We start from the raw sequence: 27,889 nt of genomic DNA on the forward strand, positions 1-27,889 counted from the left end.
AAAGGAGGAAAGAAGGCAGGCAGGATGAGAGAAGGTAAGGTATGAATTGCATTAATGAAGTAGCATCACTCAGTGAATTTGACTGGCCATTGAACAGGTATCCTATATAAATAAAGCAGGTCATGGATCCTTTTCAGTATTTTCCTTCTGAATTTCAATTTGGCCCACAAAGTAAATTTATTTATAAAATGTTATTTCATTTATTGGAAATTATTCTTGATAAATGTTTGTTTTTCACTGATTTTTAAAATGGATTAAGCCCCCATCTTATAGTCAGGGCCCTGAGAGTTGTCCTTTACGTTCTGAAATTGGCTCCCTTTAGGTCAAAGGACAACTTCATTAATCTTTCTGTAAAAAAAGTGTTTTCATCCATGCAGTGAAAATAACGTGTTTTTTAATAGGAGTGGAATGTAATCACTGTGTTGATCTTCTTAAATATGACTTTCTTTCTGCCCCTACCCCCATCATCCATCACCACCCACAAATATATTTTTTGAACCAAAAAGTTGACTCAAAGCTATTTGGAAATAAAGCACAAAATATCTAAGGCATGAGGTAGTCAAAAGAGCACTGGACCTAGCATCAAGAGACCTGATTTAGTACATGAAGCATAGAGCCAGAAGAACAGATTTCAAGTTCCAGATCAGCTGCTTTCAAGCGGTATGAACTCAGAGGTCACTTCAACCCTCTGGGCTTCTGTTTCTATGTCCAGCAGACATGGAGGTTAGACTGGCTGGTCTTCTTCTAAGGTTGGTCCCTTCTAAGGCTAACATTTTCTAAATCCCATCTCTTGTGTATGCTCCCATTGCTTTCTTTCCTTCCATCCTCTCTCTCTTCCTTCTTCTCTCCCTCAATTTCTCCCTTCCTTCCCTTCTCTGTGCAACTCAGTCTTTGAGCCTCATCTGTTAAATAAGGGTGATGATGATTGTACTTCTTATTTCACAGGGTTGTGAGGACAACACTTTGTGAACATTAAAAGATTATGGGAGTTATTGATAGGAGCATTATAGATGCACACAGATTGAGAACTTCACCCTCTCATTCTACTCCCACCATGCTTGCACTTAACAGAGAGCTAGAAGCTCAGCTTTGTGAGGCAATTATATTCCAATGATATATAACATGAAAGATGTTATTCTAGTCACTTAGTTGCAGACTGTGTTGAAATAGAACTGAAATTAGTCTTTCAACCCACTGCATCACATCAATGCAACTGCATCATGTGGTGGGGACCCAAAAATATCAGTCCTAAAGCTCTGGGGCTTATTTTAAGGAGCCAGACACCCTGAGCTTTTCCATCTTGCCAAACTGTCTCCTACAGACTTATCGACAGCCTTGGTCTTGTTCTGCTGATAAGTCAATGCCAACATTCTCTGAGCCTCAGCCCCATGGAGACCACACTGGACAAGATTCTCGTCAGTTGTCTATGTGTAAGGAAAAGGATCTTTAGGAACATGGGCTGGCCTCAGGCTCCACTTTAAACTCTACAAGAAAGTATTTATAAACTCCATTGGAAACGAGATATTCTGCTGAAGGGGTCAGAAATTGAAGTCTCAATGTGGGTTAACTTCCATTGCACATAGACTATCAAAGTGCCAACCATCATACTGACTTGCCTTCTAAATCCCCTTTCCCTCATCTGTGGAAGAATACAAAAGCCTTCACGTGGAATATAAAGCCCACTACAAGATTACTCCCATTTACCGTATTTACCAGTCTAAGGTCATATTAGAACACTCTCTCTTTCTCTCTCTCTCTCTGTCTCTCTCTTTTTCTCTGTCTCAGAATTATTTTATATTACTTTGTATTTATTTATCAATATGCATGCTGCATCCTCATGAAATATAAGCTCCTAACAGGCAGGGATTATCTCTTTTGTGTTTCTACATGCCAAGGACCTAACAAGTACTCTTTGCATGTGGTAAACACTTGCTTAATAAATGTATGTTGAATTGAGATTTTGCTTTCCCTTTTTATTGTTTTTCCCTGCCTGCTTGCTTTAGCTGCTCACAATAAGGACTCTTCTAGAGGCAGGTCCATGCAGTTAGCAGGCATCTGTTTTACTCAGCACTAAATTAGCTCCACTGACCAGATCCTACTTTATTGTCTCCACTAGGGAGCACATCATGCTTCTGGGTCTAGCCACAATAGGCTCTATACTCAGGGGCCTGGGAGCAGTCCCCTCACAAGGACAACTTCAGCACTGAGCCCATCCATAAAAGAGAGTCATGAAAAACAGCCATGGTAACTATGCTTCATTCTATCAAATTTTATCTTTTACAGAACATTTAAAGCATGAGCAAAGTTAGTGCCACCTTATGAACCTTAACCTTATCAATTCCCAGTTTGGGTCTGTGCAGTTAAATTTATAAGCCAAACTAATAAAAGTTAGGTACCCTCCCTCTCCTCCCAGTCCCCAGCCCCAAATGCTGAGAACTTCAAAGGCAACAGCTGATAGAGGAAAAGATATAGGGAAGGAACAAAAGATGGAAAAGAGGATTCTTAGGGCACTGTTCTGATCACCAGGGGGCATTGCAGGATTAAGAGAGTTACAGTTGCACTCCATTAAAGGACCATTGGCCAATTCACAGCAAAACAGTGGCATCATTTCCCTGCTCTGCCTGTCTGTTGCTGCTTTGCCTCAGAAATCAGTTTTTATTTTCCCATGTTCTCATATCTACCTTTATAGCTTTACCATTTACTTCCATATGGATAGATGGGTGGCTAAAAATGCATCATTTTTTTCTAAAGGTACTCTTTTCATATTTAGTTAAAAGGATTTTAACTGGATCATATATAGATATATATATAGATATATATCTATATATATATATATATAGATGATGATGGTGGTGATGATGATGATGATGGTGATGTCGATGGTGGTGGTACTGATGATGATGGCAGGATGGTGTTGTGAATAGAAAGCTGGCCTTGAAACCAGAGAGATCCGGGTTCAAGTTTAACCTCAAACACATACTGGCTATATGACCCTGGGAAAATCACCTAATTTCTCAGCATTCTTAAGTCAGTGGCATGAAACTCAAATAGAAATAGGGAACACTAAACCTATATACATAAGGATCCCTGGGGGTCACATCCTGACTCAGTTTTAAGATGTGATATTACTATGTTTTTATTTATTTTGTTAAATATTTCCCAATTATGTTTTAATCAGGCTATACTCATGGGTAGACTCTGCTGTAGATACCAAGCTAAGATTGATGTTACAAAGAAGATGCAAACTTGTACTGGTAGATGGAGTGTCCTCACCGGGCATTTTCCTATACCAATGAAATCACGGGTCCAGTTCCTATCGTATTATTATTAATTACTGCTACTACCACTACTACTATTACTCCTCTTCCTCCTCCTCCTACTACTACTATTACTGACTCACGTTTATACAGCACTTTAAGAATCCTCCTCATAGCAATCCTGTAAGGTAGATGCTATCATTACCCTGATTTTATAGAAGATGAAATTGAGAATCTGAGAAGGTAAATGATGTGGCCAGGGTCACACAGACAGTACGAGTTTCAGGAAATCATCTGAAAGGTTCGTTCTTCTACTATATTTTGAGTTTCCAAGAGAACAGCCTCTATAAATCTGAAGGGACCTTGGATCATATCTATTCCAATCCCCTCATTTTAAAGATGAAGAAACAGAGGCTCAGTGATCTTAAGTGACTGCCCAATGACACACATAGGAAGAGAGAGACAGCATTTGAACCCAGTTGTACGGAACCCCAATATGAAATATTATCTCATGATGCCTTTCATTTTGTCAACCAATGACAGCATTCTGTAGACCAGAAAGGTCAGAAAAACATGGCTAACAAGGAAAGGGAAGCCAAGACAAGCTAGAAAAAAAGGTTCCCAATCTAGGCTATGCATATCCCCAAGGGTCATGTGAAGCTTTTCAAGGGGAGGGACAAGGGAAATTGGGGTAAATATTTCTTTTATTGACATGAATCTGTTTCATTACTTATGTGCAGGAGCATAATAAAGTCTAGAATTTTTTTCCTCTCATATTAAATAGAGGATCCAGAGAGGTTTAGGATACAGGAAAACCAGGGGATAAAGGGACTGAAAAAGATTGGCAACTCCTGAGCTAGAGGATAGGAAGAGAAAGTACCAAGTGATTCTTCAGTTGGTTCAAGTTGGCTGGCCTTAATGAATTATATCCCTCTTGGTGTCTTTAAGGAATCTAGGAATACAGGATCGATATTATTGAACTGGAACTGCGAATTGTGGCAATTAGAAAAAGGGAAAGAAGCAGGCATAGAAGCTATAGGCCAGTGAACTCGATGTTGATTCCTGGCAAAGTTCTAAACTACGATACTAAAGCATTGATTTTGGAGCATTTGGAAAGGAAAGCGTGCTTACTAGTAGTCTATATGTCTCATCAAGAGCAAGTCATGTCTGACTAAAATCATCTTTTTTTGGCAGGATGAGTAGATGTGTAGGTTAGAGATATACAACAGATATAGTATTGCAAGACAGTTGAGAAAATGTCCCATGGTATCATTGTGGAAAATTTGAAGAACTATGGATCAGATCAGGGCTTCTTAAACTCTGGATTGCCACTCCATATGGAGCAATAGTAAATGGTTTCTGAATGTGCAATGACCAAAAATTAATTAAAAATCGAATGAGTAATGAATCTGGCAGTGCTTGCCCATGTTGCATCACACAACTTCACTTTAGTCTTGGTCCTAAACACAAAGCATGTGTCCTTTGCACTGTGCATGCTCTCAGGCCGTGTAATGCCAGCAAACACTGAAACACGGAAAATGGGTCACAAGTGGAAAAAGTTTAAGAAGCCCTGGACAAGAGGACAGCATAGTTAGGCAGTCTCAAAACTGAGTGATCTTATGATCCAATCATCTGTGAGTCTGTAAGTGATGATTAGTGAATTAATGACTATCAATCTAATGGCAATCAATTCTAATGGCATGCTGCAAAACTCTGTCACTGGCTTTGTTCTTTGTTAGATTTTTTTTCCACTGATTTGGATATGGACATATATTCTAGGACGCTGAGGGAGCCATCCTAATTTTATGTATTAAAATAACAAAAATTATGACTCAACATGTGTATTTGTGTGTGTGTGTGTGTGTGTGTGTGTGTGTGTATCACTAGCTGATAAGATTTCATCAATGGAAATGGCATTTAAAAAGAAGCAATATTATCTGTTTTGCCACTAGACCCTAAACACCATGGGACGTTTCCACCTGACTTGCATCTGAGATCTTTCATATGTGTTGTCTCTAACATCTGAATGTGAACTCCTTAAGAACAGGGATGTATTCGTATCCCTAAAACTTATCACAGTGTTTTGCACATAATAAATGTTTAATGAGTGCTTTATTCAGACCACATTTGGAATGTTATATTTTGTTCTGGGTACCAGCCTTTAGAACACATATTGGCTACCTGGAGTATAGCAGAGAAAGGAAACCATGATGTTAATGAGAATGGAAGACAGCCATATGAGAATCTTTTTAAAAGATCTGAAAATATTTAGCCTAGAGAATGAAAAAAATTAGGGGGCACATAATAGTTGTCTCCAAGTATTTGAAGGATACTTATGTGGGAGTGATAGTAGATATTCTACTTAGCCCCACCAAAGGCCAGAAGGAGGACCAATAGTCAGAGTAACCAAGAGGCAGATATTGATTCAACATAAGAAAAAATGCTTCCTAATCATTACAGTTGTGAAGAGATAGGATCAGCTATCTTGGGCGGCAACAAGTTCCCCATTAATAGTGGTCTTTGGTGAGGGCTGAATGACCATGTCAGTGATTTTATAAAGGGGATTCCTACTACAGACATAAGAATGGACTTGATGATCTGGGCTCTCTTCCAATTCTACAAATCTTTAGTCCTTCCCTAAAAATCTCAGGAAGCTAATGACAACAGCTCCGGTTTGATAGCATATTATTTATTTTTGAATCTTTTGTCCATCAGATGTGGGAGGGCTTTTTCTTCCATGCAGGGTGTGTGCACTGAGCAACAAGGTACAGAGAAAGTAGAAAATATAGGTGGGGCTGGAGATAACCACAGGCACTCACTTCTACCCATTCTAGGGGCTAAACAGGAAATATCTAAGCAGAGGAAACAATGGCTAATGCATATTGGCTTGCAGGGGAAATTTTGAACCGTAGAAGCCAGATAGGACTCATGAAAGCGAAGGTGGTCACAGTGTTCAACGCTATAGGTTGTTTTCCCCTTAAGTTTTTGCATTTATATTTATGGTTGGTCATCTTTGCTCGAAAGATATTAGGAGCATATGTTGTGTCTTTTGTCTCTTCCCTGTTGATCTTCAGTTGAGTCATGGTGCTTTTTAGTGTGAACAAATATCATGCCACCAGGAGAGGTCAGTGATAATGACCTGTGTCCCAGATTCAGCATGGAACTGCACATCTGACTATATCTGCTATGCTCAATTCTCAAAGCTTTGCCCCAGTTGGGAACACTGCAATGTCATACCAAAACTATGAATTTGTCCTTGATATTTATCCTTTGGAACGGCAGGTCACCAAGATTGACCACATCTGTTCTTCATCCATTTTGTAATAATTTAAATCAGATGTTACAATAGAGAAGTATTTGGAATCTGTTTCAGCTAAAAATTTTTTTAAAAATAAATTCAGAGTATTTTTTGTTAGAAGATATCAAATTTTAAAAGATCAACTTGTAATAAATGTTAGCTACCTATGAGATGCATTAGAAATTCTGATTTTAGCCATGAATTAGTCTTCCACTAAAGCATTATTCAAATGCCTCACATTGACATAGGGGTGAGTCTGGAGCTCTAATGGCTACTCCAGTGGGGTACAAACTCAGGTAGGTCCTACCAACCTGGCAAACCTTTGACTGTGTGCTCAGTAATGAGCTCTAGGACTGTTTTGTTTTTTTTTTCAGGGACCAATCTGGCTTCATACAAAGAAACTCAGGACCAGAAGGTTGGTCACCAAGTGATGAGGTTTTAGGGAGGTGTGAAAGGGATGACTGCAGCACTTGAGTACCTTGCAACACCTGGGACATACTTTACTATATGCCATTGAAAGATTCTGAGGGCAGCCAATAAGCAGAAGAAAGAAGTTTAATTAGTGCAAGTGCCATTTTTCTAATAATTTTATTTTGGTAGAGGGCAAACATACAAAAAAACAGAGTAGGTCATATATGATTATATCCTTGATTTATCTACTAATCACACTGGAAGAAAGGCTACCTACCCAACGGGCCTAAGCTATCCTAAGTGTACTTTCACCTGATAGGAGCTGTCCAAAGTATAGACATAGTGCCTTTACATGAGTATTGAACCTCTGTCTTGTTTCTCAATTCTTTCTAGTAGTCCTATGAAGATTAATAATAATAATAATAATAATAATAACACATCTATATTGAGCCTTAATCTTTATTTGTAGAGCACTTTGAGACGTTATGTTATTTGATCCTCACAATTATTCTATGTGGTAGGTCATTATTCTCTTCGTTTTTCAGATAACGAAACTGAAATTCCATAGATGTGAAGAGAGGGGAAGGGAAGAAAATAAGCATTTATTAAGTACCTACTGTGTCCCAGGAACTTTAAGAATATTATATCATTTGATCTTCATAACTCTGTGAGACAGATCCTATCATTATCTCCATTTTACAGCTGAGGAAACTGATGCAGACAGAGGTCTAGTAAGTGTCTAAGGTCAAATTTGAACTCATGTCTTCCTCACTCCAGACCTGGCACTCTAAGCAACCTACCACCTAAATGACTGAAAAGACTTGCCCATGATCACATAGGTAGCAAGCATCTGAGAAGGAACTTGAACTCAGATCTTCTCAATTCCAGGGACAGCTAGGGGATACAATGGATACAGCATGGGACTTGGAGTCAGGAAGACCTGAGTTCAAATCCAACCTCAGGCACTTACTAGCTAGTGACCCTGGACAAGTCATTTAATCCTACTTACCTCAGTTTCCTCACCTGCAAAATGAACTGGAGAAGGAAAAGGCAGAGCACTCTAATATCTTTGCCAGGAAAACCCCAAATGGGGTCATGAAGAGCTGGAGACAACCGAAACAACTCAACATCAGAAACAACTTCTCAATTCCAATTCTAATAGTCTAGATGCATTTAGCAAATCTATATCAAAGAATACAAATTCTTGAATTTATTGTTATGATCCTGTACCCTTCTCTGATCTCTAAATATATGATAAGTATCCCAAATTAAGAGAGAGAAAGAGAGAGACAGACAGAGACACACACACACAGAGAATGAATGAATGAATGAATGAATGAATGAATTTATTAAGTACTTGCCATATAAAAAGCACTAAGCATTTGAGATACAAATAGAAAAGTAAGTCAGTCCTTGCCTTTAAAAGAGCTCAAATTTTAATGTTAGCCAAAAGAGCCAACCTTATAGGGCTGGAATAGGGGCAAGTATGTAGACAAAGTCCAGATTTCAAGTTATCTTGTAACATCTTCTACATAGCAGATGGGGCCCAATATGACTTACCAGTGAAAGGTTTTCATGCTTTATTTTAAACAGCTAAATGAAGGAGGATTTACTCAGCCCTAGTTTTTAAACTCTTTTAAGAGTGGCTGTGATATTAAAAACATGCAATCATTTGTGAAGGCATGGCAAAGGATCAATATGGTATAATGGAATAGATTATTTATTTAGAAGCAGCTATAGGTTTTTTTTTTCTCCCTGGTATAGACTCTTTCCTGAGGACAACCTTAGTTTTAGACTTAGGGGCAAGTTCACTATTAACTTTCAGAGATTATTTTGTTCAGAGCCTAAGATATGTGGTACATGTTTGAATTCAAGGCGCTCATCTTCAGGTAGACCCTTCAACAATAAATCCTAAATTCACCCAATTGAAAGTTCACATGACTGCTTTTCTGTCCTCTACAGATAACTAAATTAAGATTAATATTTTAGCTTTTTAAGCTACCATCATATCATAACTTAACATCCTTAAGAATGGCTGTATTTTTAAATGATTTACCTGAGCCACTAAGCCTTGTGTTCCCAGGAATCATGCCTTTCCACATCCCAATTCCCACCTTTCTACCTCTTTCTCTGAGAAATGTAATCAAACGCACATTACCATTGTCTCTAGAAAGGACGAGTCCATGGACTGCCTATTGTTCTATGATTTCCCAGACCAGAACTCCCTTTCCAGGCCACCATTCTATAATGCAGTGTTCCCAATTAGAATGTAAGCACCTTGAGAGCAGAGATTATTTCCTATCCATCTTTGTATTGCCAGTACTTAGCACAGCATTTGGTATGTAGTAAATATTTAATAAATGCTTTTCATTCGGTCATTCACTCACTACCTGGAGTAGTCTGAAAGACAGAAATTAATGTAGCCAGAACTCTTTATCTAGATTAGGGCTTCTTGAACTTTTTTTCACTCTGGACCCCTTTTCAGTTTTGGCAGCATTCATTGGTGTTGCGTGGCCTGAGGGCATGTGTAGTGTAAAATGCTCATGCGTTGTGTTCAGAACTTATGCTGCAATGAAGTTATGTGACACAACATAGTCAAGTGCTGCCAGAAACACCTCAGATTCATTTTGCATTTGATTTTCAATTAATTTTTGGTCACTACATGTTCAGAAACCTTTTACTCTTGCCAACATTTTCACAACCTTAAGAAGTACTGTTCTAGATGATATTAACATTTCACTTTATTACTAAGGCACTAATGACGTATCATAATCTTTTCTGGTGCTCAAAACAATGGAGACACCAAACTCATTGCCTTGATGCAGATCCTATCTTTAAGTGCGGTTCTTTTTGGATAATTTTTGGAAATTAAAAATTGATATTTTGCAACCAGGAAGTACCCTAAGACACAAGGGAAATGACATTAATGTATCAGTCTCTGGATAGGGGAGGGACTAGATCTCTAGTTTCTTTGAAATTATACTCTTCCCTCCTACTTGTTTTAGAAGATTGTCCAAAACAAAGGTGTCAAATACACTAGTCAGATTTTATGTGTTATGGTGTATCTGAATCGTGGACTTCTGAGCTTCTCTCAGTTTCTATTTTGTGAGGAGATGGGGTAGGAAATAGAGAAAGGAGCAGAGGATAACCTCAGTATGGGATGTAGTGACAGTATCCTCACCATTTTCATCACTTTATGGGTGGAACAATAGAAGTATTACAGGTAGAGTGATAAACAGGCACATGACTGCTCTACAAAGATCCCAAATGCTTGGTGAATGGAATTGAGTTGAACTTCAGGAGAACTAAATATAATTCAATAGAGAGTAAAATTTCTATTCCTAATACTTTATTCATTCATGTGCCCTTGTGTGTGGGCAGCTAGGTGGTACAGGGGATAGAGTGCCAGGCCTGGAGTCAGGATGACTCATCTTCCTGAATTCAAATCTGGCCTTAGATACTCACTAGCTGTGTGACTCAGCAAGTCACTCAACCTTCTTTGCCTCAGTTTCCTCATCTGTAAAATGAGCTGGAAAAGGAAGTGGCAAACCAGTATCTTTGCCAAAACCCCAAATGGAGTCACAAAGAGTCAGACATGGCTGAAACGAGTCAACAACAAAAACTCTCTTGATTCCAAAACCATTTTGTTAATGTAGGTTTTTCAACTTTCCCAACAATGAAACATTAATTCAGGTCAACAGAATGATCAGTTCTTTGAAATGCCCAGACTCAGCATATGCTGAAGTAGCCATCCTTCCATCCTCTATACCTTAGTTAGTAAGGAGAGAGAGACTAAAATCTGTGATGCAAATTGCATGCATCATATTTTCTCCCAAACCTGACCTTTATCACTCTATTTCTATTGTTGATGAGCGTACAAGTTTTTCCAGGACTAAAACCCGGGAGTCATTAGTGACTCGTCTCTCTTACCACCTTTCCACAAACAGTTGCAAGTTGATTTTTGCCTTTGTGATGACTTTCACATTTATTCCCTCCTTTCTGTTTCTATTTCAACTAACCTAACTCAATCTAAACAAATTTTAAACTAGCTCAGTCCTAATTTTTGTAGCTAGACTTGAGAAACTTCAATTTTGGGGAAACAAAATATGAGAATTAATGTTGAAAACACAAATAAGGAACACTTGTATCTTCATGTGGCTTTCACATAACCAGCTTGGTTATCTTTGTGACCCTCCTTGTTGGCTTCTGTTAGACCATAAGATTTCTGTTTCATTTTTGTCTTTTCATTACCAGTGGCGAGCACAGCGCCTGCCTAGAACGTAGTAGGCATATAAATATTTCCTGGTTAATTGATTGATTATTTACCCTCTGTCTTGAGAACATGAAAAAAAAAACTGTGGGGAAAAGCAAGTAAGGTACTTGTCCATCTATAGTTAGCAAATCTGAGTTCAAATTAGGTTTCAAACTGAATCATCTGCTTCCCAGCTATGCTTTTCTTTGTTTAAATGGATTCCAACATTCCACCTTCCCAAAGAAGTCCAAGAAGGCTATTATTGATTTGGGAATCATCACCTCTTGCCTGGACTATTATGTAGCAATTATCCTCCTAAATGCCATTCCTTTCTTCAGTCCCTTCTCTGCAATATATCCCATACATGTTACCAAAGTGATTTTCCTAATGTGAGTGATAAGTGTGATCAATATTGTTTCCATCATACACTACTGAAAGCTACTTCACCAACAGTGAGAAAGAAGACAGGTAAGAGATTATTCTATAGTGGAGAAATGTCTCCATATATTTAAGACCAGAGATTTCAGCTAATCCGGCTCCAGTGTAGTTATAGCACATATACAATATAATTTTTAAAATGACAATTTTACCTAACCAATCTATTTATTCAATGCATCCTAATTAAATTGATAAAAAATTATCTTACTGAGCTAGAAAAAATAATAACAAAGTTTATTTGGAAGAATAAAAAGTTAGGAATTTCAAAGAAACCAGGGGAAAAGATGTAAAGGAAGTCAGAAGTATTAGACTTTAAACTATAAGGACAAAACATTGTTGAAGTGTAGAATGGATCATTTCAATTATTTTAAATTAAATTTTTTTGTGTAAATAAAACCTATATAGCCAAGAATAGAAGAAATGCAGAAAACTGGGGGAAAAAATTTATAGACAATCTCTCAGATAGGATGTGATTGGGTCGGAATATTGCTGTGGTGTAGGAAATGATGAACAGGTTGATTTAGAAAAACATGGAAAGACTTGGACCGATGAAGGAAGATGCTATAAACCTTCAGAGAAACAGATGACAGGTGAAAATAAGCATATTACAGTCTAACATATATGTGTATGAATATATATATATGTGTGTGTGTGTATGTGTGTATATGTGAATGCTTATAGATAACTATGTACATATATGTGTATATATGTGTGTGTGTGTGTGTGTGTGTGTGTGTGTGTATATTTTCCACACTTAGATGCAGCCTTGTTGCAGGGAAAAAGGGGAAAAAATAAAGTAAAAAGTGCACAGCAGAGAACAAAAGAAAACCAACAAGGAAGCAAAGCAAAGCTGGGCAGCTTTGAAAACAATGTGCAGTATTTATTATATAGGTTTTCTTGAAACGGAAATGTATTGTTTTATATTGACTCTTTTCGTGTTCTGCTGTACACATCGCAATTTTTTTCTCATTTTGAATTTAAGTATAAATACATTTTAAAAATTAAAAAGAAGAAAGAAAATTAACAGACCTAGATTCTAGATCTGTACATATACCTTTCCCTTCAGAGTTTGATAAAATTCACTTTGGTTGTTATCCATTTCCAAATTACCTGAACCTAGGTAGCCATCTGCCATTTTTAAAGAAGGTTAATTTTAAAGTGTAGTCTTGTAAAAAACAACAACAACAACAACAACAACTTGGTTATTTTTAAAGATGGAAGACACTGACCCACCAGGCTCTCAAAGCAAATGCAGAGATTCTGAGTGTCTTTAGGTCATTCCACCATTTTCATCCGATCTCATGTCAAGGTGAACTGTCCGAAATAATTCTTACATCCTGAATGAAGACCTGATTTCATTATGATAGCCCATTCTAGAGTCTATCACATTAGATTCTGAAGTAAAAATCAGGAAAAATGAATTAACAAGGTTGGTCTTGTTTGTTATAGCTTTAGGGGAGGCATTGTAGCGTGCAGTAGAAAGAGCAATGGGCCTACAGTCAGGAGAGACCTGGATTCAAAATCCTCTCTTGTCATTTTCTATGTATGTAATCATGACCTATTGTTTTCTATGACCTTTGAAGAGTGACTATAACATGGAGCTTTCTAGTTGTGTTAACTGTAGGCAAATCACCTCTACCTTCAGTTTCATTACCTATCAATAAAAATTAGTTGGTTGTTTGGTCACGTCTGACTCTCTGTGACTCCATTTGGGGTTTTCTTGTCAAAGCTACTGGAGTGGTTTGCCATTTCTTTCTCCAGCTTATTTTATAGATGAGGAAACTAAGGCAAATAAGGTGAAGTGACTTGTCCAGGGTCACCCAGCTAGTAGGTGTCTGAGGCCAGATTTGAATTCAGGAAGATGAATCTTCCTGACTTCAGACCCAACATTCTATCCAATGAACCACCTAGCTACCCAAAAATGGGGTACGTTGGATTTAATACCTGTAGTATCTACCTCACAATGCCATTGTAATGATAAAATGAGATGATATATTATCTCACGGTTCCTTGCAAACTTTAAAGAACTGTAAGAATGTCAACTATTTTTATCCTCTGGATCTATAACATGAGGAGCTTGGCTTAGATGATCTCTGAGATCCTTTCCAGGTTCAAATCCTGTGATCCTAAGCATTCCAACTGGCCTTAAAGTATGTACAGAATGAAAGGGATGTCAAATAGCCAAGTATTAGTACGGAAGATAACAATATAGGCAGCATACAAGAAGACACTAGATGAAAAATATGGTCGGGTGGCTAAATCTTTTAGAATTGAGCAGAAACTTGTTGGGATTGACTCTCCCCAATACCCAGCCAGTGACCAAGAAGCCAGAGCCCTGAGAAAGTTATCACTCAAAAGTAAGAAGCAGAAGTGACCCCTTCTGGTAGCCTCAAGGGCAAAACAAAGCTATCAAACCGTAAGCACTAAGTAGCCTTCTAGATGCACTCCGTACCCAGGGCTGTACTTTGAGAACTTAGGGCAGGGATCCTACCAATGGAATAACACACCCCTATTATGTTAATGCTTTATTTATTGTCCATATTTATTATGGTATGGGGAGGATTTTGCCTTCTGAACTTACCCTTCCAAAATTTAAAAAAGTGTGATCAATACCATTGCCATCATACATCACTAAGGCAAGCTCATCAATAGTGAGAAAGAAGACAAGTAAGGTGTTGTCCACAGTGGAGCAATCTCTCCAGACACTTAAGACCAAAGATTTCAGCTACTCTGGGCCTGATGCAAATACAGCTCACTTGCAGAGCTCTCTGCCCCATTGGTTTCGATTGGCTTTCTTATTCATCCCTACTGTTGACTTTTCTGTGTCTGTGCCCCAAGAGGCTTTAAGTGTTCAGCCAGATTTTAAATAATTAATTTGATGAATCAAGAAATAGAAAAGTCTTTGGGCAGCAACTTTGTAGATATTTTACATTTAATGGCCATGAGAATTAGGAAGGATAAACAAATTTTAAACTATCTCAGTCCTAATTTTGGTAGCTGGGCTTGAGGAATTTTAATTTTAGGGAAACAAAAATGTTGAAAACACGAATAGGGACCACTTGTATGTTCATGTGGCTTTCACATCACTAGCGTGGTTATCTTTGTGACCCTCCTTGTTGGCTACTGATATCTTTATCTTCTCCCTTTTTCCTCCTCTTTCCCTAAGGTCTTCAGTCTCAAGTAGCATTCCAGATTCTAAAATCCTTACAAAAGGGCATATATGCAAGTGTAAATGGGGCTTCTCCAGGCCATAGGACCTTGGAAGGACTTTGTTACTGGGAATCTGAATGTCTAAGTATTTGGACAAGCATTTCCCTGATATGAACATGAAGGAAGGATACCTTAAAGAGAGTTAGCCAAGAACGGTCCCAAATGAATCTGATCAGGTTCTCTTCCACTCAGTCCCTATACCTGGACAGAATCTAGTTCTGTAGGCTCTTGCCTCTTTTTCAAGAGCTCCAGCTCTTAGCATAGTGCCTAGCACGTAGTAGGCACTTAATAAAAATTGAATTGAATTTCTGGGTCCCGATCCCTCTGTCACAAAGAGCTTGCTTCATTTTCGGATTAGGTAGGAAGAAAGGGAGTGGGGAAGGTTAATTATCACACACATACACACATACATACATACATACCTGAGATTCTCACATTCCTGCCATATACATATGACTTGTAAACATAATATCTCCCCAATGAACAGATTCATAAGCTCCTAGTCTTTGCCATAGACAAAGTGCTTATCTATAAGTATATACCTTAAATACCTTCTAAATGCTAAAGGCATCTAAAAGAATTAAAAATTCTTATTTGGAATGCAAGTGATTCAATGCAGTATAACCAGAATTTGTGGAGTGCTTATAGAAGGATGTGCTGGAGCCAGGTCATACTGGCTACTGAGAGCTGATTGTTAGATGTTTAGTGTGATCACTTATACCTTGGAAATCAGCAAATGCTACAAATCAGGGCTTGATTTATTGTTTTGTTGATTTCTAGACTTTAAGAAAACAATGGAAAACCAGGGCTAGGGAACTCCCTGTGTGGAAACTCTTACTCCAGTGCTTTTTGGCAACTTAAATCCTCAAAGATCATAAAGGTAGAGCTAGAAGGGCCCTCAGAACCTATCTGGTCCAGCCTGCTCATTTTATAAAAGAGGAAATTGAGGCCTAGGGGGACAAGAGACTTGACCAAGTTCACACAGGTAAATAACCAGCAGACAGCAGAGATGGCATTTGAACCGAAGCCTTAAACAGCCACAGAGCAGCTAGGTGGCACTAGAGTATTAGGCTTAAAGTCAGGCAGGCCTGAGTTCAAATCCAGTCTCAGATACTTAATATCTGGGTGACCCTGGGCAAGTCACTTAACCCTGTTTGCCTCAGTTTCCTCATCTGAAAAATGAGCTGGAAAAGAAAATGGTAAAACCACTCCAGTATCTTTGCCAAGAAAACCCCACATGGAGTCCCAAAGAGTAGGACGGGACTGAACAGCAACAAATGTATACAGTCACAGCTAATTATACAGCTAGTTTGTACCTAGGCTTTCACTCCAGTTTTTTCATGATTCCTAAGCCAGTATTCCATGTACTACTTGCTTTTTCCATAATAACTGACATATACATACCACTCTGCAAACACTATCTTATTTCATTTCCATAATCTTTTTTTAGAGTAACCTAGGTATTATATCAATTTTACAGATCAGGAAACTGAGGCTCAGATAAATTGAGTGATTTGATCATAGTCACCAAGCTGTTAAAAGTCAGAGGCTGGATTAGAACCTGGGTTTCCAACTCCAAGTCCAGCATTGTATCTACTATGGAGCAAAACAAAAAATTAACCATAAATTTAGATTTGGAAGGGGTCTCAAAGTCCAGTGAATCTAGTACCTCTCCTCCTGCCCTTGTTTTATGGATGAGTAAATTGAGGCCCCAGGAGAATAAATGATTTGTCCAAGATCACATAGGTAGTAAGCATCAGAAATAAGATTTGAACCCAAGTTCTCAGACTTGAAAGCCAGAACATTTTCCACCCCACCACATGTAAGTTACATATAACCTTTGGGTAAAATTGTAAGACTTGTAATTCCTTCTTCCTAGCTAATTTAGATTGCCTCTATGTAGAGTGATTTCTTCAGATTAGTTTGGGCTAAAAATCCCATTGCTTTAGTAAAAATAATTGCTCAGGGGGGTTCCTGTTTACTCTGAGCTTCTTGAAACTAGCCTGGAAATGAGAGGATTGAATGGATCACAGCACAATAGTCCCCACATCATTCTCTTATGCTGCTTTCATTCTAGACATTCCTAGACATGCTTGGGCATTTAAAGCACATGTCCAAATAATCTTAAAGACCACACCAATGCTTATTAGAGTTCCAGCATTTAGCAAGAAAACAAAATTGTAACTACCTGGTCACCTTGGATTGTCCACACCCTTCCCAAAAGCTTATCAGGCTGTTTCAAGAGCAGACTTTGGATGCCACAGTCCCCCTCAATCCCCCAGCAAACTGCTTTTTCCTTGGAATGAGATGCCATCACTGGCCTTCTCTTGCATAGGTTCTCCTCTGAATAATGAATTAGCTTTTGTCTGTGATTTGCAAAGAAAACTCACAGGAAGAAGAGATCAGGGTGCGTTTGAGTTTCAATTGCTTGGCAGTTCTAAAATTGCAGGCTCGAGACTAGAGGCACACCTTTAAACTCTGATTTAGGAAAGGTTAAAATAAAAAGTAACTGCCTTCTGCCTCCACTCATGGATATACCAAACGCATGTGCTCTTTCTCTCTGTCTCTGTCTCTCTCTCTAGCTTTCTTTCACTCTCTTTAGCTTTCTTTCTCTCTCTCTCTCTCTCTCTCTCTCTCTCTCTCTCTCTCTCTCACACACACACACACACACACACACACACACACATACACACACACACACACACACAAACACACACACACAAACTGAAAAAGAAAAATGAACTTACTCAGTTATAGTCTGAATCCTTCAGTGGACTTGGAAACTTTGTCACTAGGCAACAGGGAGCCTGGGTCCTTGGAGATTATTACCATAATGTTTTGAGTCTAACCTGCAAGTTTAAACAGGAACCAGAGGGGGTTACTGTTTGGTGAGCCTGAAAACCTTGGGAAAGTGCAATAGAGTGGACTGCGAAACCATTTTAGGCTGGCTGCACAGGCGGAGGAATTTATTTGTTAGTCAAATCATCAAGAAAGCCCCCTGACTGCCTTTCCCTTTGTGCTAACCACAGTTTGCAGCACACTTAGCTAGCACTCGCCCAGGGGTGAGCTTTATCATGTCTATTTCTGACTATACCCCTGTTTGTGACAACCAGATCAACTTTTCAAGGAAATGTATCTGAGAATTAAATAGTGAAATGGAAAGATACTAAAAATCTCTACGCACAACAGTAAGTCCACTCTGTTAGTATTTCTGTTATTATTTGACTGTAATTTTCTAGAATTTTAAAATTCAATCTGGAGTGACCATTGCTGGTAAGAAAATTCCTAGAGTTGAAATCGTCTGTTTCAAAGCAAGGAGTGAATAAGTTTCCATTCAAATAAATGAACATTAAAGTGTGAGCCAATGTGCTTGCAGAAAATTGGTTATAACTAGAAGGTTCAATTTAATTCAACAGCTACTTATTAAGCACCTTGCTCAATGCTGAGGATTTAAACAAAAGTGAAACACATTTAAGAATCTTGAGCACTATATAGTATTTTTCTTCTAAAATTAAAGTTGACACACATAAATACATATGTTAATAATATAGTCAAATCTGGATAAAACATACGTTTGATGAACCTATGAATTTACATGAGAATTTGAGATTTTGGTCCCTCTGAAGGCAAATTACTGTCAGTCACTGGCTAGAGAAGAAACAATTGCTCCTAGCCACAAAATTAGCATTTTAACCCCGACCACTCAGTTCAATTCACAAATTTGCACATGAGGAAATGGATAGTCTACTGAAGCCCATCACCTTTACTAGGGGGTGAAGGGAAATGGGGGAGAGAAGGAGAGACAGACAGGCAGACCGAGACAGAGAGAAAAGATGGAGGGAGGGAGAGAGAGTAAGAGGGAGGGACAGAGAGAGAGAGACAGAGAGAGAGAGAGAGAGAGAGAGAGAGAGAGAGAGAGAGGAGAGAGAGAGAGAGAAATACAGAGAAAGATACAGATAGAGATATTAACAAATACAGTTATAGAGATAGATATATAAATACAGATATAGGCATAGACATAGACTGAGATATACATACATATGTAATATGCATATAACATATCTACACATATACATGCAATATATATATTCATACATATATGTACATAGATATCTGTGCTTATATACATTCATACATGCATAGTATTGGAATTGTGTATATATATATATATATATATATATATATATATATATATATATATTGTATTGTATATATAGTGGAATTGTAAGGTTTTATCAACAACTTGGTTTACAAAGGATAGTAAATTTTATTTTTAATTGTGGTCTATATTTATCCAATACCTTTAGTATTGGATATCTATAGTATTCAGTATCTAGGACCTTTAGTCCTAGAACCTAAAGTGCTTAGTCAACTTTTGTGAACCTTTGTCATTTCACATCTAAGCTGGGTAATTAGCCAAAGCTAATTTATATATTTAGCAAATATGAAAATATATCCAATACCCTAACAGGGCTTAAACACATAACAAATTGTGACTGTAATCATAGGTTTGAATTTTGCAAGGTGCAAAAAGCTTTGGGCTTTGAGTCAGAGGTCCCAGGTTCAAATCCTGACTCTACTAACTCTCTGTGACCTTTGGTAAGTTACCCAACCTCTGTAGAGTCATCAGAATTCTCCTCTATAAAATGGGGGAGAAATGGACTACATGACTTGTAAGCTCCCTTTCTGCTCTAACTCTATGGTCCCATGATCCATCTTCAGAACTTTCTTGGAATAACAACAACAACCTCAGAGGCATCATGCCATAGCTAGAGAGCAAACCTTAGAGACAGGAAGACCTAGGCTAAGTCCATCTTTGATACACAATGACTGTGATTCTAGAAAAGGCATGTATCACAGGATACCGAGTCACTTTAGATGCAAAGCCAATATAAATCCATAATGCTAAATATTTCCTTACTGGTTCTTCCCAATACCAATAAACTTCTGGGTCTGGACCAATCTTAATAATAATATTGATAATGAGCTTATGTTTATATAATGCTTTGAGGTTTGCCTGGTGCTTTACATAGATTTTTCTCGTCAGATTCTCAGACAAACTTGTGAGGTAGGTGCTGTTATTATCTCCATTTTATGGATGAGGATACTGAGGTGCAGAAAAGTTCGATGACTTTCCCAGGGCTGAATAGCTAATAAGTACCTGAGCCAGGATCTGAACCCAGGTCTTCCTAGATTATCAAATGAAATAACACATATAAGGTATTTCAGAAACCTTAGCTTGCTGTATAAAATGCGATTGCTACTGTTGTTGTTATCATTATTTCTGACTCCAAACCCGGTGTCCTATCTCCTCTGAAATGTATGGGACAGCATTATTTTCTAGGCCTGCTGAGAAACTACTGGGTTGATCCCAGTGCATGGTAGGGAAATGGCAAGAACAGTTGCAGAATTCCACTAGAATCCATTGAATTTCTCCCAACTGCTCTGCCATTTGGGGGCTTGCCTATGTCAAATACGGTTTCCTCTGGTGCAAACAGACTTGGACCAGTCTTTGGGGGCTCGTTCAGTCCGTGCTTGCATTCTAGGGATTTACCTAGATAGCCTTGAGTCTTTCTGTACTGAGAGAATACAGGCCAGAACCAGACTTCATATTTTATTGCAAGAAATGTATATGTGTGTGTGTGTGTGTGTGTGTGTGTGTGTGTGTGTGTGTGATGAACTGCACAACTGGCATATACGAGATATTTGAAAATTGAGGGTTCCCTTTTTTCCCAAGTCCACAGCCCTAGATAACCCAAGACCTCAAAACTCCATCATTACTAGACCTGTTCTCAGCCCCTTGTGGATAGACCTACAGTGAATGTCTTGGTTGCATTCCATGCTCCCATTTATTCCTGATGAGGATTGGTGGGCACCACAGTTTTCAAATAGTCCATCAGCAAACTGTAACATTTCCAGAAGGCATAGATGACATGATCAGCAAACACGTATGCCACGAAGGTGGACGGAATCCTTAGTACTTAGGATGACAAAATCGGGATCCAAATGGATCTCTATAGGCTGGAAGGATGGGCCAAATCCAGCAAAATGACATTTAATAGAGATAAATGTGAATTCCTAACATGGATTTTAAAAATTCAGCTGAATAAATACAACATGGGGAGATACAAATAGAGAGCAGTTATATGGAAATGACCTGGAAGTTTTAATTGACTGAAAACTTGATATGAGTCAACAGAGTAATGCGGCAGCCGAAAACACTAATGTGATCATAGGTTGCATGAATAGGGCTCAAACACATAAACTGTGACTGTAACCATAGGACTGAGTTTCACGTTGGGTCCAATACATTTGTATTGTGTCTAGAATGAGGGGAATCAAAATCTCCCTGTGTTTTGCTCTGCGCAGACCATCTCTATGGGTGGGTCCTGGCCTAGGCTCCGTATTTTAGGACATGGGAAAGAGCCTATATGCCTCAGCCCTCTTTGTGGTTTAAAATCCTCAGCCTTAGGGCAACAATGAATGTGCATTTCCAATAGCCAAAGCAGAGTCATGTGACGTGTGAGGGTATTCTAAAATTAACCAATTGACACCTTGAGAAACAGGGGAGTAAAATGTTAGCAAAGTATTAGGGAATATTAAAAAAAAATTTCCCAACAAGCCTGTCCTCTCCCACCTCCATGGCATGATATTCTCTATGCATATTGAATTCCTTCTCAAGTGCTACCTTCCTTGAAGACGTCCTTGGCCTTCTCCCCATGATTAATGATGTTGCCCTCGGCCCTCATACAACATTTTGTCTGGACTCCTACACTTATCACAGCATTATTGTATGTTTTAGCTTTGGATGTTTGTGCCTTATCCTTCTACATGAAGGCTGTGGCATTACCTAAACTTTGCCTCTCCTCTGAGTGCCTAGCACAGTGCTCTATGTGTAATAGGCACTTAATAAAAATGTATTGAACTGGCTGTTGTTCGGAGAATATTAGTGGACCCAGGGAGGAATGAGAAATAAGAAAAGGATTAGACAGTGAAAAGTCCCCAGTGGACAGGCAGCAGGATGAGGGCATAGGGCATCTGGAGTGGATGATTAAAGGGCAGGGATGGACAAGGTGTCCAAAGGGTAAACAATACTTAAAGAGAAATAAATAAACCTCATCTTCTCAGTAATTTTGCCCAGTGTCGGCCTAGAAAAGTGACTTCCTTCCTAGGTATGTTTGATTTGGACTAAATAATAACTTGTTAATGGAGAGGAGAGCTCATTTCTATCTCTGCGTCAGAGCAGCAAGAAGCTAGGCCTGAGGCAGCTGCAGAAAGAAAATTAAGGGTGGAATGAAAAAAAAATCCCAGGTATAAGCAGTTTAAAGTGCAAACATTTATGTGGGAGCTAAGACCCCAGGAAATAGGTTTCAAAATAAAAGTTCTCTAAGTTAGAGAAAGCTCAGTGCCATGGAAAGAGGGCTAGAGTCAGATAACCAGTCATTATCTGTTTCAACCTGGCCAAGTGACCCTGCCTCTCTGGGCCTCAAGTCCCTCTTCGGTAAAATGAGGGTGGGAGATAGGAGATGATCTCCAGGGTCCCCTCTAGAACTAATGTTCTCTGATTTAAAATACATAATGTCCTATAGTTCTGTGTGTGAGATGGTACAGACAGAAGACATGTGAAGGGGGATGAGGTACTATGCTGTATTTCTTTAAAATTGTCTTCATTTAAAATCTTAATTTTTTTCCATAATTTTCATGGATAAGTTAGTTGTACAAGTCCTACAATATTTGCTTTATATCAAAATATTGCTACAATTAAAAAATTTTTTTAATCTAAAAAAATAATCACTCACTTCTGTGGCTCTGTTTCTTAGCCCAGCCAGTGAATGGTGGTGGAAGGTTGGTCCTTTAGCGACAACTCATGGTGGAGAAAAGACTGAAAAATGAGGAGATGGAAAATGGATCCACCATATATTATGCCTGACATTATGACATGTTTATAAGTCACAAAGGGACACATAATTCCAGAGTCATTGTAAATGATCAGGGTGGCAGGGCAGTAATAGTCTTACACAGATCCTATTGGTAAAATACCCCAGCAATTTTACTAGACTATACATTTTCTTTATTCTTTCTCCTCCTAACAGTCAGCCTTGAAGAAAAACAACCACCATCAACACCTTCTATACTTGTCCAGTAGAAATCTTACCAGGACCTCTGTTTCCCAGGACAGAAGGTGTTGGAAAAACAGGCTGCCATACAGACTCACAAACCTGTTGGTCAGAAAATTGCAATTGTACACTCAGCTTTTTGAAAATTCAGGCTTTTTTCCTTTTCATTGCCTCAGTTTCATTTTCTGAAAAACCAAAAGAGCTAAATATTTAATCTTTCTCATAGGGATTCCACGAAGTACAATAAACCTTCTAATAATTCATCATAAAGTATATTACTCAGGGGATTAAAAAAAAGGAGCTATACAAATGGTAAATTAAAATAGACTGATTTAATGATTCTATTCAGAAGCCAAAATTGTTGAATCTCAAAATAAAACCAAGGGAAGAATGAACAAAGTATGGTAAGCAGTAATAAGCATCTGGGCTTATTTTCCACCCTGTATGATATTCCATTTCCTCATGGCCTTGCCTTTTGCACACAAGGCAGAATCTTGGACTAAGAATAGATTGTTTTTTCCCTATCAGAAAGGAAAGGAGTTGTTATTTGTGTGAATGGTTGCTATAAACTCATTGTATAATGTTGGATCATAGACATCTACCACACCAAATAAATAAAGCCTTAGACGGGCTGAGAGTTATTACATACATTTCCTGAGATAGGAAGAAATTTGCCTCGGGCTTGGTCACTGTGTTTAGAAGAACAGATTAGATTGGTAGCTGCTCAGACATACTTGAGTCTCCTTGAGAATCTGAAATCTCATATATACACATGTGTGTATACATGTACAAATACACGTGCATATATACACATGTATGACTCATGTGTATATGTGCATATAAAAATATGTACATGTGTGACCTATATACATGTGTGTGCATACATGTATAGATACATGTGTTTATGTGTATGTGTATGTGTGTGTATACATGTGTGTGTATGGGGAGAAAGAGAGAGACACAGAGAGAGAGAGAGTTGGAGGCAGCTTAACATAGTGAATAGCCTCTATTTATTCAATCAGCCTCAGAACAAGAAGGCTCACGTCTCATCTCTGACTTATATGAACTGTGTGAACCTGGGAAAGTCACTTAATGTCTAAGTGCTCTAAGCAGCCAGGAGATGCAGAGAAGATGCCAGCATGCATTGCTAGAGGGAGTGCCCTTGACTAACGAAATCTCACCCCCATCTCATAGAGACAAAGTTATGCAAAAGACTCAGGGAAATGGAGCATGGTAAAGTGAAGAGAACTCTGAGTATGGAGTCAAGAGAGGTTAGGTAATGATCTTGTTGCTGAAACTACTGCCTGTGTGACTTAGACTCTTAGTTTCCTCATCTACAAATAGGTAGTAATCATATTTGTAATATTTACCTCACAAGGTGATTGGGAGGATCAAATGAGTTTGTGTTCATAAAATATTTTGTAATTCTTAAATATATTTATGTATATAAACACACACATATATGCACATACATGTGCATATATATATACATATATGTGTGTGCATATGTATGTGTGTGTGAGTTATTATTACTAGGATTTCCTACTACTGACTTGGGAAAATATGTAAGGCAATAGCAAAAGGAAACAATAGCCTCATTTCTGGTGTTTCTCAAGGACCTTTCTCATAAGATGTACCCACGACTGACATTTTCTGGAATCATGAAGCAGTGGAGTCTACCCAAAGAAGGATTGCTTTGGTGGGGATGGGGAAGGGTTGGGAAGTTTTGGCTGTTTTATGAGGATAAACATAGGAAGAAGATGGAGAGAAATGAAGGTCACTCATGATCATCACACAAATCCTCAGCAATCGCAATTCTGCTTGGTCTTTGCCAGCTGGCTCTGACAACATGAACGGCCCTGGCTATGGAAGTCTTCATTGCTAGAGCCTCTAAACATTGCCAAAGCATGAGTTCCTTGGTCATCTGCTTCTTGCTGTCTCCCTGAGTGCTTGGATGGTCACTGTCAACCTTTTTTGTTTCCTACAGGAAAAGTATTGGATCAGAGAAGACAATGCTGCAGAAATGGCAGGTACGCTTATTACTCCAAAAGAAGAAAAAAAAATCTATGGTTGAGGAATTTACATTGGGAAATAATAGTTCAGTATCCAACAAGGAAAAGAATAAGTCTGGGTACTTAGCAGCAAGGAATCCATGTGTTCTTTTTGTTTATTTTAACTTTTGATGAAATGAAAACACTGCTCCTGGAAACCTTTATCTGAGCTCCAAAATCCATTGGCATTAGACTTGAGGAAGAAGATGGAGATTCAGATCTCTGCTTCTCAACTTTTTACCCATTGGTGACCTTGAACAGATCCTTTCTTTACTTTTTGGCCTTATTTTGTTCATCTGTCAGTGAGGGTGCTTAAGATCTCTTTCTCTCTCTAGATCCTATTAGATACTATGAGTCTGTGTGTGCTTATGTCTGTGAAACTGGTAGACAGAGGAAGGGAGATACACAGATAAAGAGACAGAGACAGAAGTGGGGGAGTAAAGAGAGGGAAAGAGGAGAGATAGAGTAAAGGGGGAGAGAGAGAGTGAGTGAATGAGAGAGACAGACAGACAGAAGAGAGAGACAGAGAGAGATGGGGAGGGGAGGGGAGGAGAGGAGAAGAGAGGAGAAGAGGAAGGGAAGAGAAGAAAAGAGAAGAGAAGAGACATACAGTAGACAGAGAAAGAGGACACTGTTGGGGGAGGGAGGAGGAACAGGGAGTCCCATGGTGATGAGAAAGATTACAATATCCTTAGTGTATGTATGGGGCAGCTAGGTGGTACAGTGGATAGAACATTGGGCCTGGATTCAGGAAGACTATCTTCCTGAGTTCAAATCCAGCCTCAGACACTTACAACCTGTGTGACCCTGGGAAAGCCATTTAACTCTGTTTGCCTCAGTTCTACAACTGTAAAATGAGCTGCAGAAGGAAATGGCAAACCACTCCAGGATCTTTGCCAAGAAAACCCCAAATGGAGTCACAAAGAGTCGGACATGGCTGAAAACAAAAGCCAGTGCATGTATCTTGGGACAGCTACAATCAGAAGGCATGAATAACCCTAACCACAACTACATTGAACCTTTCACTGTGAGAGCTTTAACAAAGATATCCTTGGTTGAACGTACATGCTCATTCTATTTGTCAGCTAGGTCTGTAACTTGAAAATTGTGTGCCTAAGCAATAAAAAGTGGGAGAAGGATGAGAAATAGTCTCGCTGAGAGAAGGAGAGGAGACAGGGTGTTGGAAGGACTTCACTCCCTTGAATCCTTTCCGTGGAATCTAATACAATTCCCAGAGTGCTCCCAGGGCCCCATGAGGACCTAGACCTATCACCTGCTCCAATTCTGAGGCGAAGTTAACCATAGGCACTGGTGGAAGGATAAGAGTAGACCACCTAGGGAAAGCCTAGACTACCGTCCATCCTCTTGATACTGGTCTCCATCTCGTAGTTGAACCTCTAGCAGTTCCTCCCAGGTCTGCAGAGCTAGTTCAGTCCCTTCTTACTTTGGCCATACCTGGGGAAAAGCCCCACTTACTACTCTATCAGCAACTTTGTCGCTTTGGAGCTCAGGGATCGGAACAGACCAGGCTATGACTTGAGCTCTTATCATGAATCAGAGCCAATCATCTGGCACATCCTATATAATACATTTTTTTTGACTCAAAATGGGGACCACACATCTTATGTTACACTTCTCTGAATTGTTGTTTGGTAAAGTCTGGAGACAGCCAGAAAAGATAATTATAGGCCTTCATCCTGGCCCTGTGTCATTGAAGGCAGTATCTGGGTATAAGAGTAAAAGGTTGCTGTCAGAAAACACTTAAGTAAGAATGTCAACAAGGAGGTGAAAGCCACACATACGTATTTCCAGTTTGAATATAATATGTCCTTGAATAATAAAGATGTAAGGTATAGAGATGGGGTGGACCTTTTTACACAAGTACCACAATATTGAAGTACTGAAAAGAAATAGCAAACCAACAAACAGGTCCATGAAGGAAATAATGCAATTTATTTTATTGTGGAGGGAGGGGACCAGGATGCAGTGAGCTTCCGTTTCCCAAGAACACTGATCCAGTTTCAGGCAGCATAGACTTTCCTGGCTAAGCCACGTTTAAATATTACCCAACATGGGAAGTGAGTAGAGGAACACGTGAAACATATGATGCCAAAACCTATCCTCAACTTGAGCGCCATACCCAACACTTCCCAACCCAACCCAACATTTCATCTCCAACCTCCACATTCTCACAAGCTGTCCTCCCTGTGTGGAATGCCCTCTTCCTCATTTCAGTCCCAAATAATCTTTGTTTTCCTTCAAGGCTCAGCTCAGGATCCTTCTCTCCTTAGTAAAGTCCTCCTTGATCTCTTCCCTTGTTTGCACTCTCTCCCTCCTCAGATGTCGTTGTGTTATAGAACACTGCTGTGCCACTGCCCTCCACAATAAAATAAATTGCATTATTTCCTTCATGGACCTGTTTGTTGGTTTGCTATTTCTTTTCAGTACTTCAGTATTGTGGTACTTGTGTAAACTTCTGATTTTCTGTGGCCCTGGGGGTGAGGGTCAGATTGGATGAAAAGTTGCGTTCTCTTGCAAGTCTGTGAGTTGGCTTTTGAAGCCCTGATGCCCAAACATGGTGGTGAGAGGGGTGACTCTCAGATGACCTCATGTTACACTCATTTCTATACATGTCTAAATCCCTCCAATAAAGAAAAGGAGGAAAGGGAATAAACATTTATGTAGCACCTACTGTATGCCAGACATTGTACTAAACATTTTACAAATATTATCTTGCTTGAGCCTCACAACAACCCTGCAAGGTAGGTAATAGAATGTAAACTCCAGGAGGTTTTGGGTTTCTTGTTTTAGGGTTGTTTTTTTTTTGCCTTGTTTTTTGTCTTTTATCCCCATTG

At 38.9% G+C, this 27,889-nt stretch overlaps 2 protein-coding genes across 3 annotated transcripts in view; one reads left to right on the forward strand and one right to left on the reverse strand.

The window, feature by feature from the left end:
- The window catches only part of LRRC18 (leucine rich repeat containing 18), a 32,853-nt gene extending 10,111 nt beyond the window's left edge, over positions 1 to 22,742 (reverse strand). Inside the window, exons 1-2 of one of the 2 annotated variants that reach the window (XM_020996871.2) lie at positions 22,666 to 22,742; positions 17,614 to 17,715 (exon numbers count right to left, since the gene is read on the reverse strand). The gene's annotated coding sequence lies outside the window, so the exon portion shown is untranslated. The remainder of the gene's footprint in view (positions 1 to 17,613; positions 17,716 to 22,665) is intronic. The other variant, XM_020996872.2, reaches the window with a different exon arrangement.
- WDFY4 (WDFY family member 4) overlaps positions 1 to 27,889 on the forward strand; it is a 395,486-nt gene that overhangs the window by 296,065 nt on the left and 71,532 nt on the right. The window contains 1 exon segment of the mRNA XM_078150902.1: positions 24,971 to 25,013. Within this exon segment, the coding sequence (XP_078007028.1) occupies positions 24,971 to 25,013 (43 nt within the window).

The sequence above is a fragment of the Phascolarctos cinereus genome, unplaced genomic scaffold (assembly GCF_003287225.1).
Source record: "Phascolarctos cinereus isolate Bilbo 61053 unplaced genomic scaffold, phaCin_HiC Scaffold_3;HRSCAF=262, whole genome shotgun sequence".
NCBI classification, from domain to species: domain Eukaryota; kingdom Metazoa; phylum Chordata; class Mammalia; order Diprotodontia; family Phascolarctidae; genus Phascolarctos; species Phascolarctos cinereus.